The 12,490-nt window shown below is 56.2% G+C and overlaps 1 protein-coding gene across 1 annotated transcript; it reads right to left on the bottom strand.

The window, feature by feature from the left end:
• Positions 1–2,764: 2,764 nt before the first annotated feature.
• LOC104071817 (receptor-type tyrosine-protein phosphatase T-like) lies at positions 2,765–12,239 on the bottom strand. The gene is made up of 18 exons (XM_009572184.1): positions 12,169–12,239; positions 11,922–11,989; positions 11,493–11,635; positions 11,265–11,352; positions 10,534–10,604; positions 10,103–10,139; positions 9,292–9,389; positions 8,981–9,097; positions 7,738–7,895; positions 7,523–7,658; positions 6,641–6,790; positions 6,366–6,465; positions 5,740–5,819; positions 5,168–5,302; positions 4,621–4,746; positions 3,883–4,040; positions 3,460–3,595; positions 2,765–2,839 (listed from the first exon to the last, which is right to left on the bottom strand). The coding sequence occupies exons 1-18, from the start codon at positions 12,237–12,239 to the stop codon at positions 2,765–2,767; spliced, it is 1,947 nt and encodes a 648-aa protein (XP_009570479.1).
• Between the last annotated feature and the right edge of the window lie 251 nt (positions 12,240–12,490).

The raw sequence follows: 12,490 nt of genomic DNA, 5'->3' as shown, positions 1-12,490 counted from the left end.
GCTGCTTTCTGTGGAGAGGAGCTGGCCAAGCGCAGGAGCTATGGGGTCTCATGGTGGGCAGAGGAAACCTTTCGTTTCCCATACATGGGGTGATCTTCCATCCGAGAAGAAACCTAAACCAAGACACACATCTACACACTTGCACGCACCATTTGCCATCGTTGGGGCCATTACGAGCACGTGGCCCAGGCTGTGGCACCTACTCCTGGCTGCGTATTAGTTGCAGGGCAGCCTCCGGGCCCGTGGCGTGGGACTGTGATTGGGGTGGTTGTGCTGTTGGTGCTCCTCCTCCTGTCTGCAGGGATCCTGTGGTTTGTGCTTTCCAGGTGAGTAGGAATGGAACAGGTTCAGGAGGGCCATGGGCAATGCCAGTCTCTTATTCAGGACTCCCTTTTGCCCTTCCAGGAAAAGGAAGTCTTTGCCCAGCAAAGCTAAGGAAGATAATTAAAAAGGTAGGAAAATGCAGTTTTCTTGACCACCATCACAAAATGGGCTATAGGGCTGGGTGGCAGCTGGAACGTGAGCAGAGATCTCCCAGGAGAGCCTGACCCTCAGGAGAAACATCTGCTCATCCTTTTCACTGACGTACCTCCCCATTTGCCCCAGCCCTGTGGTGCCGGGGACGGTCAGGATGGCTCTGCCCGCTAAGTCCCACGCGGCAGCAGAGCACAGCTCCAGGCAGTGCTCCCAGCTGGGAGCAGGGGCAGGGGTGAGCAAAGATGGGCATCCCGAAGGGTGGCTCATGGCTCAGCCCTTTGAAGGACCCACGGCCATTTCATCCCCCCCAGGGGAGAGATCTGCTGGAAGGGGTCTCGGGAGGGTCAGGCTGAGGGACTGCTACTCTTGCCTGGGCACTGGCGGGCACCTCCGGGGACCTGTGGTTGGGCACAGCTGGGATGAAGGGGTCAGGCTGTGGCAGGCACTGCCCTGTACTCCAGCCTGTCTCAGACACTCATGTGTGCAGGCAGCTGTGGTGGCATGAGCTCCCCATGCAGCCGAGGGCATGTAGCAGCCTCTGCTGTTGGTCTCCACAGGTGAAGGTGGCCAGGCTGGAGATCAGTCACTCCAGCTCTTGTCCAGGACCACAGGAGACATTCAGAGCAGTAAGCGAGTGGAGGAGATGGGGAGGATGACCCCAGCTCAGTGCTGATGGCTGCTGGGCCCCCTGGCTCTCCTGTGACTCTGACCGGCACTGGGGGTCCCATCCAATTCAGCGGAGCAAGGGAAAAACAGGAGGCCAAGGAGGGTTGTGAGCTTTTTCCTTCCTCACCCCTTTCACCTCCCAGCTTTCGCTTACTGCTTTTTTAAGGCCTTTGAATGCAACTTTCTGTAGTTCCTTATTTTATGCTTTGCTTTCATTTTTGCTTTCCTGGAAGCAGGAACTGTCTGCCAGATTTCCCAGTCCCTGACTCACACAGGCTCAGGCTGAGGGATGGTCCATGCTCCTGCCATGTCCTGGGTTCCCAACACCTCTCCCCACTCTGTCTGCTGATACTCAGACAAACCCAGGGCTCTGCTGGAGCTTGGCCTGACTGGGCTGCCTTCGTGACTCTGCCTGCTCTGTCTGGACAATCAATAAAGGCTCGTGGTTTGGAGGGGGCTGCCTGCCTCACTACAGCTCCTGCCTGGTCCCCTCATTGCCCTTGTGGGGTCACATCCCCCTGCAGGGAGCTAACTGCACCTTATTGAGGGGAGGCCATGAGCAGGACTGCTGTGACCCCGTGTCCTTGAGTGGTGCCTGACAGCTCTTCCAACCCCCAGGACTGTGCTGGGCACCTCTCACATGAGTTTGGATGGGGTACGTGGTGGGAATCAGTGAAGGGTGATGTCCCTCAACGCTCATCTTGGGCAGGAGTGTGTTCCGTGCCCATGCTATGGCCAGAGCTGAGGGACCTGTGTGCTCTCAGCTCCTTTGCAGCCCTTGTGCCAGGCCAAACCTGGAAGAAAAGCAAAGATCAGAGGTCACCACCACCATGGCCAGCACAGAATCTTTATTGGTGAGACACAGAACAGAGCCATGGGGTCAGTCCTGGCTCTGAGGCCCCTTGCCCTTGAGCAGCAAAGGCAGAACCAGTCTCCGTGGTGCAACAGCCCCTGCCAGAACCACATCCAGCATATATAAGTTGAGCCACTACAACCTGGGATTGCCATGGTGGAGCCAGACAGGCTGGTGAGGGAGCCTCTCTGGAGCTGGCAGGGCTGTGGCACCTGGATCAGGAAGAGATTGTGTGGGGTGGGAAGGACCAGGCTAGCCTTACAGGACTGTGGATTGTCCCTCCTTTGGCTTGGGCTTGGGCTTCCCAAAGTAGGACAGATAGCCTGTGTTCCTGAGCCCCATGGGTCTTACAGCGATTTGATGCTCCTCTGGCAAAACACAGTTTGGGTGTTGGTGGAGCTACACCACTTTCCTTGGGGCTGCCTGAAGGGACAAGGAAGCCTGGATGGGACATCTGGTTCTCTTCATCCTTGGCACAGACAGGTCAAGTCCTGGTGCCTCTGCTCTGATCTGCATATTCGGGCTGTGATTCTAGGTAAGTTCTGGTGCAAACTCTGGGCAAAGGGTCAGGTTCCTGCTTCAAAGCCTGATGACAATTTGGAGATAGTCCAGCCTGTGCTCTCCAGCTGCAGAGGGGTGGCTTTTCAGGGAAGTGAAGCATCTTGGGGCTGTGCACACCCCTCTTGTCTCCCCTGGTTTCCACTGTTACCGATGGAGGGCTGTCAAGAGAGTCAAAGTCCTGGCCAGAGATGGGCTGTGGCCATGCCTCTATTTGAAATTCCCATAGGTTTCAAATGAATTCAAGTAACTGAGGGCTAGTTCGTAGCAGAGTCCATACTGCTCCTGTGGACAGAAGGATGCATGTGAGAACCTGGTACACCACCACCTGCAGTGGAAGGCCAGCCTTGGTTGCCAACAACTTCCTGAGCAAGCCAGGCGCAGGCACAGCCCACTCTCCTCCTCCCAGTCAGAGCCCACCTTCCCCTGCTGAGGAATTACTGGCATGTGCTCCAGCAGCTGAGAGCTGGGCTACCCCAATGCTGGAGCCAGCTGGTCTTGGGAGGAGAGCCAGCATCCATGGCATGAAGCATCTGCTGCTCACTCCCATCCAGGGTGCTTATCCTGTGATGGCCTCTAGCACCCAGATCGGCTGGTGAGGTGGGTGCAGGACAGGCACCTGAGCACCCACCAGCGCAGCCCCCCTGCTGAGCAGGCCAGGTGGACCAGAAAGGGGCAACTCAGCCCGTAGGATGCCTCAGTGCTTATCTGGTTCTGCAGAACTTGCCTGTGAGTGAGCGGGTATGTCCCAGGGGCAGAAAACAGGGTTTTCAGAGGTCTCATCTGTCCCTGCTGCCCCCAGGACTATCTGAGCACATAGGTGCTAGGGCAGCTGTTGGGACGGTCCAGGCTATGGCTCTTGCTCCAGTGTTGCCATCCTGGCTGGGTTTGAAGTCAGGACCTACCACATCTTTAATCAGCTGTCTCCGCCGCCTCTTCAGCATCCTCACAGCCTGGGATACATCCACCAGCCCCTCACTTTGGATCTGCTCACACAGGAAACTAGCAGCACAGAAGATTCCGCTCCGGCTAGCACCATCCCTGCGGAGGAGAGGAAGGGGAGAGTCACTTGTCCTGGGATCACCTGGCAGTGCTGAGCCTCAGAGGTGTCCCACTAGCCATGCAGGCTCTCAGGATGGTCGTGTTCACAGATCCTGCACCCAGCCAGCCTCCACAGGGAAGCCTTCTTCCCTAAACACCGCTGAATTCATGTTCATTTGTCCACCCTTCACCTGAGCTGAGGACGTTGCTGTGACCCAAGTTCACTGATGCAGCCTGGGCTGAGCCAGTTCTGTGCCATGGCTGCTCCTCTGAGAGACATCACTCACCAGCAGGTGATAAGGATATGTCCATCTTGGCTCTGCCGATGGTGTGTCTCCACCTTCCCTAGCAGGCTGATGATGGTGGCAGGGTGCGGGGGAAGACGCTGCTGCATGGGCCAGTCCTTCAGTTGCCAAAACCGAACTTCCAGTGCAGACTTCTTGGGCTAATGGGGAAGAAAGACAGTGGGCAGAGAAGAAACACATTGGCTTCTCGGAGGGAAGGGAGGGACAGTGTCTGTCCTGGCTCAGCCATGGACACTGGATCAAGGGAGCAGCTCCACAGTGGGATGGCCCAGTCCCAGACTCTGCCCTTCTCCATTGAGTGCTCTGAGGTCTGCAGATGGACAGAGCACAAGAGCTGACCACCAGGTGCAACTCAGACTGATGCCAGTCCAGCACAGCTACCTGTAATAGCTGTCCCCATCCATGAACCACCACCAAGATGCACAGACTCCGTTTATGGCTGCTGTCATCCACGTTAGAAAGGTACACAAATGAACCTCTGCCTTGTACCTCTGCTTGCAGCCTCACCCTCTTGAGACTAACGTCTCTCCCAAGGCGAAAGGCCCTGCTCTGGCCAGTGCCTTTCCAGGATCCCATCAGATCCCTCTGACCATTGTGCCACCGCTAGCTGTGACTTTGACCCCAAATCAAAGCCTGCTGACGCTGCAGCCTGGCTGGTCCTCCCAGGTCTTGCAAAGGCTGTTCTCAAAGGACTTCACCATCTCTGTGCAAAGAGCCCACCTGCTGCCTGTTGGTGAGGGCAAATGTCCAGGCTGCGAAGCCAACTCCGGGCTCCTCTGAGATCAGGTGGACATGGAAATGTCCATAGGTATCTTCACCCTGGGTGGGCCAGAACTCCACATATGTCTAGGGGGGAGACACGCACATGATTGCACACAGCCCTGACCTGCAAGCATGGCAGAGCTCAGCACCTCACATGGGTGTGCTTACACCAGCCCCTTGCCCATAAGCCACAGTGTGCATCTGAGTGCTCTGCCTGCCATTTGCTGGGGACCAGCCCACGGTGCTGCAGCCAGAAAAATAACGCTCCTGTGGAGAGGACACCTGGGCAAGGGTAAGCAAAACCCAAGGGATGTTCCCTTGCTGTGAGACTGGGGACACCCACCATGGTGCTGGGACTGTCCTCACAGCCAGATGCAGCCCATGAGCTTGCAGTGGGCTCCTGCAGCAAGCAGGCTCTCATGAGAAGAGCTGCGTGGGGCCAAAGGCAGAAAGCACATTGCCCGGCCTTACAGGGAGCCGGGAGGGCTGCGCGCGGGCTGCTGACCTTGTCCAGCTCCTGGAGCTGGTTCAGCACAACCACCGATGTGCAGGTGTAATCCCAGACCAGAGCCCAGAAATCCACCAGCGTGGTGGAGAAAGGCAGCTGGGTGACGATGAGTCTGTCCTCCTCGCTGTATGTCTGCAAAACACACCGGGGTGTTGGGGGAAGAGGTCACACAATCCACCGCCCCCGAGAGCCCCTCCGAACAGCTCTCTGCTTCCCTCCAGCCAGAGCTCTGCAGGCCAGGGGCAGAGCCCAAGGAGATGCAGGGCACCCCAGCCTTGCTCAGAGCAGGCTTGCACCCCGCTGCCCCCTCAGCTCATCACACCTGGGCTCTGCTCCCAGCAGGCAAAAGCCAGCGGCTGTGCGGCAGCCTGCTGAGCTGTCTGTGCAGGCAGGGCTTAGGCTGATCACGGGGGCCATCTCCTGGCAGCAGGGCCCCAGCCGCTGGGAAGTCACTGTGAAGCAGCCCCAGGGCTGGGACACCTCCAACCAGGGTGGCACGGTCTATCCCTGCCTCCAGCAGTGGTGCCCAGGGGATTGTCTGCTGCTCCCGCTGGGGGTTAGAGCCTTACATTGGCGAACACGGCGTTGATGTAACCTGGCGAGCCATCTGCATTCAGCGAGGACATCAGCATGGGCCGGCAGGAATCCGCTGCGGAGGCAAGGAGCAGAAAGAGAAATTATGAGCCATCCTTTCCCTGCACAGAGGCATGGGGCTTTCCCTGCAAGCGGTGGGGTCAGCGTGGCTCCCTGCGGCATGGGCTAGAGGGGCTTGGATGAACAGACACCACCAGCCCCATGGCCATGACAGCTCATGGCTGCCTAAATGGGATGTCCAAAACCCCATGTGCGAAGGCACAGAGGCGCGGCAGGTCCACCCTCCTCATTGCTCCCTAAGGCCTCGTCTGGGCTCCTCCTCTGGGACAAATTAGACTCAGGGACATGTTTATCCCAGATGCACCCCATGAATACATGCCTCCAGCAAGCCCAGAAGGAAGCAGGGATAGGGTCTGGCTCCCATGGAGGGACCAGCCTAATCTGTATTTATTACCAACCAGAAAATGACGATTGGACTTTGGGCAGACCCTGCCAGTGGCATGGTGCTGGGGAGGGAAGCAGCAGGGCAGAATTGTCCCCCGATGCTGCTCTCAGGCGCTGGGTTGCAGAGCAAGGGGCTGCCCAGCCCTTCCAGCGGTACCTGGCAGGATCCCTGGCTTGCGGTTCTTGGGCTGGTTGCTGGGTTTCTCCGCTTCTCTGCATGGCAGGAGCTGGAACAACTCAGAAAACTTCTGCAGGGCCTGTAGGGATGATTCAGCCAAGCAAGTCCTGCCTGTCAGCTCCTCCCCTTCTTCAGCCACCACAGAGAAATGCTCCCCCATCTCCATCCCACAGCTAGGGAGGGGACCAGTAGGGGAAGGCACCACGCACCAGCTCCCGCGGCACCAGACCCACTGCACCAGATCCTAGTGGTACCTTGAACTCCTTCTCCAGTACATTGTTGTGCCTTGAGGTCTCAGCTTCTCGAAGGCAGCGGACATGGCTGGCGATGCTCTCCACTGGGACCCCGGTGCTGCTGCAGAGCAAGCCTTCGAGAAGCACCTCATACAGGAAGGTGTACTGCTCCTGCATGAGGACATGTGTCAGCTGCACAGTCTGGAGCAGCTCCATGAGGAGCCCTGGGACTCCAGACCACCAGCTTGACCTGTGGCAGGAATGAGCCAGGTCCATCCTTCACCTTCCTGCTGTGGGGCCTGAGGCACCTGAGACATCTCTCAGTGCAGGCAGCCCTGCTCTGAGAAACAGCCAGCAACGACATCAACTCATACAGACCATCTTCCTGTGGTTTAATGCTCCCTCTTAGACCAGACTCCTGCTCTGGAGAAAGAAACCCAGAAAACCAGTGAACTAGTTAGTTCTACAAGCAGCTGGGTGGTTCTGCCCAACCTAATTTCCTCCAAAGGGTCCCAGCACTGAGCAGACCATGGGGACGTAGTCCCTTGGCCAGGACACTGCTGCTCTGCAGATGCCACAAGGGCAGACATCCTGAAAGCCTGAAGGACATGTGGACTCTCGTTCATGCTTCTTGCCTTCAAGACAGCCCTTGTATACCAGGATGACTGGTACATATGAATGTTGCTGGCATCTCAGAGGGTCTCAGGGGAACATGGATCCCAACTAGGTTTGGACACAGCGTTGAAAACAAGATCCTGCAGTCTCCATCACCTGGCAGCTCCAGTCCCTGTGACTAGACCATGAATGGCATGGCCAGTGTGGCTTTGCATGCCACACCCCTGGGAAAGGTGGGAAGCAGATCTGCAGCCTGACAGTGTGCAGGGAGCAGGTAACACTCCTCACCTTGGTCTGCACCATGCTGACCCGCTGCTCCCGCAGCCTTTGCACGCAGTGAAACACATCCACCTTCCCCTCAGCCTTCCCCATCTTCAGGAGGAAGTCCAGGGCGATGAAGGTACCTGTCCGTCCGATCCCTGCACTGAGGACACAGAAAATTGGGGGTCAGCGCTCCCCCGGCCAGTGTTGCCCCAGCACCCAAGCACTCCCAGCCCCAGTACCTGCAGTGCACCAGCACAGGTCCAGCAGGCGCTTCCAACCCCCTCTTGTTCACCGCTTCCACTAAGCAGAGGAGCTGGGCAGGGTTTCTGGGGACCCCGTGGTCTGGCCACAGCAGGTAGTGAAACTGCTCCACCACTCTTGGGAGAGCATAGCCTGCCTGCAAAGAGGGAGACACGGCTGGGAGCAGGAAAACCTGGAAACTTGCATGAAGTAATTGCATGCTAACAGGTAGGGAGCAGTGGAGAAAACCACTTCAGTGGGGCACCAGCAGAGTGTTCCCCTCAGCACTCCCACCACAATGACTGCTCCACTATAGCTCATCGGACAGCAAAGGGCAAATTCACCTGGCACACAGCCATACAATTTGCTTTGTTCTCTGTTTCCCCAGTGCTGTGAACAGTGAACTCAGAGTGGTAAATGCAGAGGGAAAAAAAAAATAATCACAGTGTAGAGTGTTTCCATAGTTATCAAAAAGCCCTGGCTTCCCCAGATAAGGTATTTCCTAAGGCTGGTACTGCACTGATGTGAATGTAGTCACTTTTGTTACCAGACCGTCGCGTGTTTTTCCCTAAACATCACATTCACTTTGCCTGAACTTATGAACTGCTATGTCCCACCATCAGGTGCTCTTGGAGCTTTCAGCTAGGGCAAGACAAGAAAAGACAAGAATATGCATAACTGTAATTTCTTTATATTGTGCCTGTTTTCTCCTCCCTGCAGCTCCTTCAGTTTCTGCTTATTATCTGAGATATAACTTCAGCAGAAGTACCCATCTTGAGAAATGTCATTATATAAGTTATCTTAAACCATGAACTATCTGTTCAGATTTAGGAGCTGTAAGTGACCACAGAGCTTCAATGTGGACCCTCTGCAGATTGGTCCAGGTGACAGGCAGGCACATGTCCCATCATCCTGGATGTACACAGATGCCATTTTATACCCTTTAACTGCTTTTACACCCTTTGTGATCACCTCATCCAAGCCCTCAAGGATGCATGATCAGCCCATGTGCATCATCAGTTCAGACTCAGCTGGGATGACCACTGGAGCTGACCAATTTCTGCCTGGCACAGAAACCTGGGGCCAATGCCCTGGCATGGCATCCAGTGATAGCAATGCTGACCTGCCAGTGCTGGAGACTAGGCAAGGCTCCCCACAGAGTCTTTTGGCTGACAGCTCCCACCAGCTGCTGAAACCTAAAAAGCATCCTCCATTCCCATCTCAGCTACACACCCGGCTTACCTTCTGCAGGCAGAAGGTACGTGTGACAAGGCCCGTGGTGGTCCTGGTGGTGTTGAGTGTCACGGTGAAGTCCCCGTAGACCTGTTCCTGCTCTGGCCAATACTGCTCGCACTTGGTCTGTCAACAGCAGCGAGACCGCTAAGCACAAGCAAACCCATTAGGGGAGCGTTGCAAGCCAGCGGTGGTGTGGAGCTGCTCTCTGTCCTCATTGACAGCTGCACTGGGAGCAAAGCAAAGCAAAGCAAAGCAGGCAAGGAAGCCTGGGCTCTGGGGAGGCCCAAGCTGAGCACAGACTGAGATGGTTTCTCTACCTTGTTCTGCTCCACCAAGCCTGTCAGCATCACGATGACCGAGGTCTTCTCCTGCCAGATCATTTGCCAGAAATCCACCACTGTCCCAGGCAAAGGGCCTTGGGGAGGAAGAGGAGACCCCTGTGCCAGTGTCCAGGCCACAGGGGTGTAGCTGCTCCCAGGCACAGCTCAGACATTCCCAGGCTACGAGCAGCCCTGGGCTTCCCTCTGCCTGGGGACTAACACTGCACAGCCTGGGCACAGCAGCACCTGGCAGGGGGTGCTGGGCACCTTGGCTTCATCACCCATGTTAGAAATCGGGAGAAGGAAGCCGCAGGGCAGGTGAGCCCAGGGTACATCAGGGATTCACTGCTGCTTCAGGGGCTTCCCCATCCAGACGCTCAAGACGACCATGAGCTGCTCCCATATTTAGGGTCCTATTTCCTGAAGAGCATTTCTGCAGCTTTGCAAGGAGCCTGCGACCTCCTCACTGCATGCTCCATCTCAGCTTTGCAGTGTTGGAAGGAGCCTGCCTCCGAGTGCACCGAGTGCAGACATGTCAGGCATTTGCAGGTTTATCCCTGTCACTCCAGCCGCCAAAGGGAACAAACCAGGCTAGTGGGTGGAAGGACCATGTCCTCAGCCTGGGCAGTGCTGAGGACAAACTGCCACTGAGGCCTTCCATGTCCTGCGGCAGCTGTGATCACTGTCCAAGACAGGGCCTTGGACTGAGCCATTAACGGCTCCTAGGCTGCTGTCCCAGTTCCCCACTCCCCAAAGTGCTCAGAGCAGGGACTGGCATCTCCTGAGCATGGGGGCTGGGAGCACCCACCTTGAGCTGCAATGAAGAAGCGTGGACTCCGGTAGCTCTGTGGGGGAGAAGTTAAATGTTTAACAGGGAATGAAATAAAGGACCCATCCCCACAGGCACCAGAGCCCAGAGCCCTCGGCACAGCGCGTCCCACAGCACCACTCCTGGCCAGTTGGGAGAGGGGGTACCCAGGGGCTGCATCTCAGCTCCTGCCACCTCACATAGGTCCCTTTTTATTAGGCATGAGAACTGCACACAATCCTCGAGTACGCCGGGCAGCTCGGAGAGGATGCAAGGAAAGCGACATTCCAAGACCTGCCGAGGGCAGCAAGTGCCAGACCCTGGAGCCACCCATGTGAGCAGGACTGTCCTCACCCAGCACAGCCAGGCACCTCTCCTACCCTGCCCAGGCACCTCTACCCTGCCCAGGGCAGCAATTCCTTGCTACCTACATCCACGTAGCTGGCATTGATGTAGCCTTTCCCCATGTCAGAGTGCTGCAGCACCACACGGCAGTAATCATCTGAAAGAGAAGGGAGGCAGTAATCATCTGAAAGAGAAGGGAGGTGGGAGTCGGTGGGCTGTCTGTTCGGGGCAGCAACAAAGTGACTGTTTAAGGAGGGGGATATAATTTAGGAAAGCCCAGGACTGTCTGCTCCCTCCTCAGCAGCACTCCAGGCCTCAGGACATGTTCAGAGGTAAAGAACAGCTAATGAGATAAAAGGTGACATGGGACAGCAGGAAACGCAATGTGTTTTGGGGGAAGACTGCTAATGCAATGGCCAAATCTCCACGCCATGTGGGGCCCAGAGGAGCTTTAAGTTTTGATAGAAATTGGGTCACTCCCTCTGCTTTCCCACAAATAGCCACCTCTGGATGGGACACAGCAGTGTTCAGCAATGACTAACAGCAGGAACAGGAATACAATGATCAATGATGAAGCTTGCAGGGAGATTTGAGGAGCAGAACAAGGATTCTCCAACTGGATATAAAACAGTGGGGCCAACATGATGATTTTGGAAAATCCCTCTGTGTTTCAGTGGCCGCTGAAACTCATCAGTGAGGATGAGATGAGGAGCTCAGCATTGCTGAATAGCTGGAGGGGCACCTACACCAGCCCAGCACCCTGTACTGCCCGACCACCTCCAAGTGTCTGTGCCAACCCCTGAAGAGCTCTGCTTACATGGGATGATGCTCTTGTAGCGGTTCTTGTTCTGATTACACAGCTCCTTCCCAGCATCGCAGGGATGCAACAAAGTGGAGGACAGTTGCTGCAGAGGAAGAAGACAAGCCCACTCTGCATTGGCACGTGTTCTGGGGCTGGCCAAGGCCAACTGCATTGCACACCCAAGGAATGGGTGAGTGCTGGGTGGAAAGTGCAGCCAGGTGGGAAAGCAAAGCTAAACCAGACCTGATACTCTCTCAGACGCCCAGCGTCATGCCTGTTGACTGATTCATCCTCTGTCTGCTCTGCCTCTACTTCTGCCCTCTTAAACCTCTTCAGAGCCTCCAGCAGTTCCTCCACGGGGATCTGTGTGTTCAGCTTGCGCACACCTATGGAGACCATGAGGCCAGGAGATTAGCACGCACCTGATGGCTGGCCCTGGAGCTCTGCAGCTGGGACCAAGTTGACATTGCGGTAGTCAGGACCCCACCAAACCCTAGACTGTCCCTCCCCACGCAGGTCCCATTGTCCTGGGAGGTGTCCCTTTCCCCATGCCAGCCAGCTCTGATCCCCTCGTTCCTGTAAGGACCTTACAGAGCCTGTAAGCACCCTGTCTGTGATTTTAACAGACAGCCTGTCCAGACAAGGCATGCATGGCGTCTGCTCATACTGCACCTCCTTGACATCTTCGCAGGGGGATAGTGCTGTTGTTCTCCGAGGTTTTTGAACTGTTGTACTTTCGCCTGCAAAACAGCAAGTCAGGCCCATAGACCAGCAGAAGAGAGAGACAGAGGAGAGGCTGTTGCCCATGTAGCAGCCCTGCTCCCACCTTGCTTTATCTCAGGGTCCACTTAGGCACTCCCTGGCAGTGCAAAGTGCTGGATGCCTTGCAGAGAGCAGGAGAGGTGAGGCACATACTGACCTGAAGAGCACGAAGAGCAGCAAAATCCCCAGTGCCAGGAGTGCAACGACCAGCGCTACTACCATGGGCATCCTACCCAGCAGAGGCATCGGCTCCTGCCCTGCAACCAGCACAGCCCAGACTCAGGCTCCCACACAGCCTGAGCCAGGCGTCAGGACATCCCTCAGGGGCATAGGGTCAAAAGCAGCTTCCCTCATCTCCCATCACAGGCTTTGCATTGGAGAATAGCTAAGCTGGCGCAGAAAGAATAGGAGTTTGCTTGGTGTGATACATTTCAGTGTGGGCTGTATCTCCCTGACTGCTCCAGGCATGGACAGAGCCT

This window comes from Fulmarus glacialis, unplaced genomic scaffold, assembly GCF_000690835.1.
Source record: "Fulmarus glacialis isolate BGI_N327 unplaced genomic scaffold, ASM69083v1 scaffold28912, whole genome shotgun sequence".
NCBI classification, from domain to species: Eukaryota; Metazoa; Chordata; class Aves; order Procellariiformes; family Procellariidae; genus Fulmarus; species Fulmarus glacialis.
The sequence above is the reverse complement of the archived record's forward strand: the minus strand, read 5'-3'. Positions and strand labels throughout refer to the sequence as shown.

Bases quoted from the DNA above. Each gene is read 5' to 3' on its own strand.
- LOC104071817 (XM_009572184.1), bottom strand. From the start codon at position 12,239: ATGCCCATGGTAGTAGCGCTGGTCGTTGCACTCCTGGCACTGGGGATT. The intron at 7,659-7,737 runs GTACTGGGGCTG...CTGTGTCCTCAG, and splicing joins CCTGTGCTGGTGCACTGCAG to TGCAGGGATCGGACGGACAG. The intron at 6,466-6,640 runs GTACCACTAGGA...TCATCCCTACAG, and splicing joins TACTGGAGAAGGAGTTCAAG to GCCCTGCAGAAGTTTTCTGA.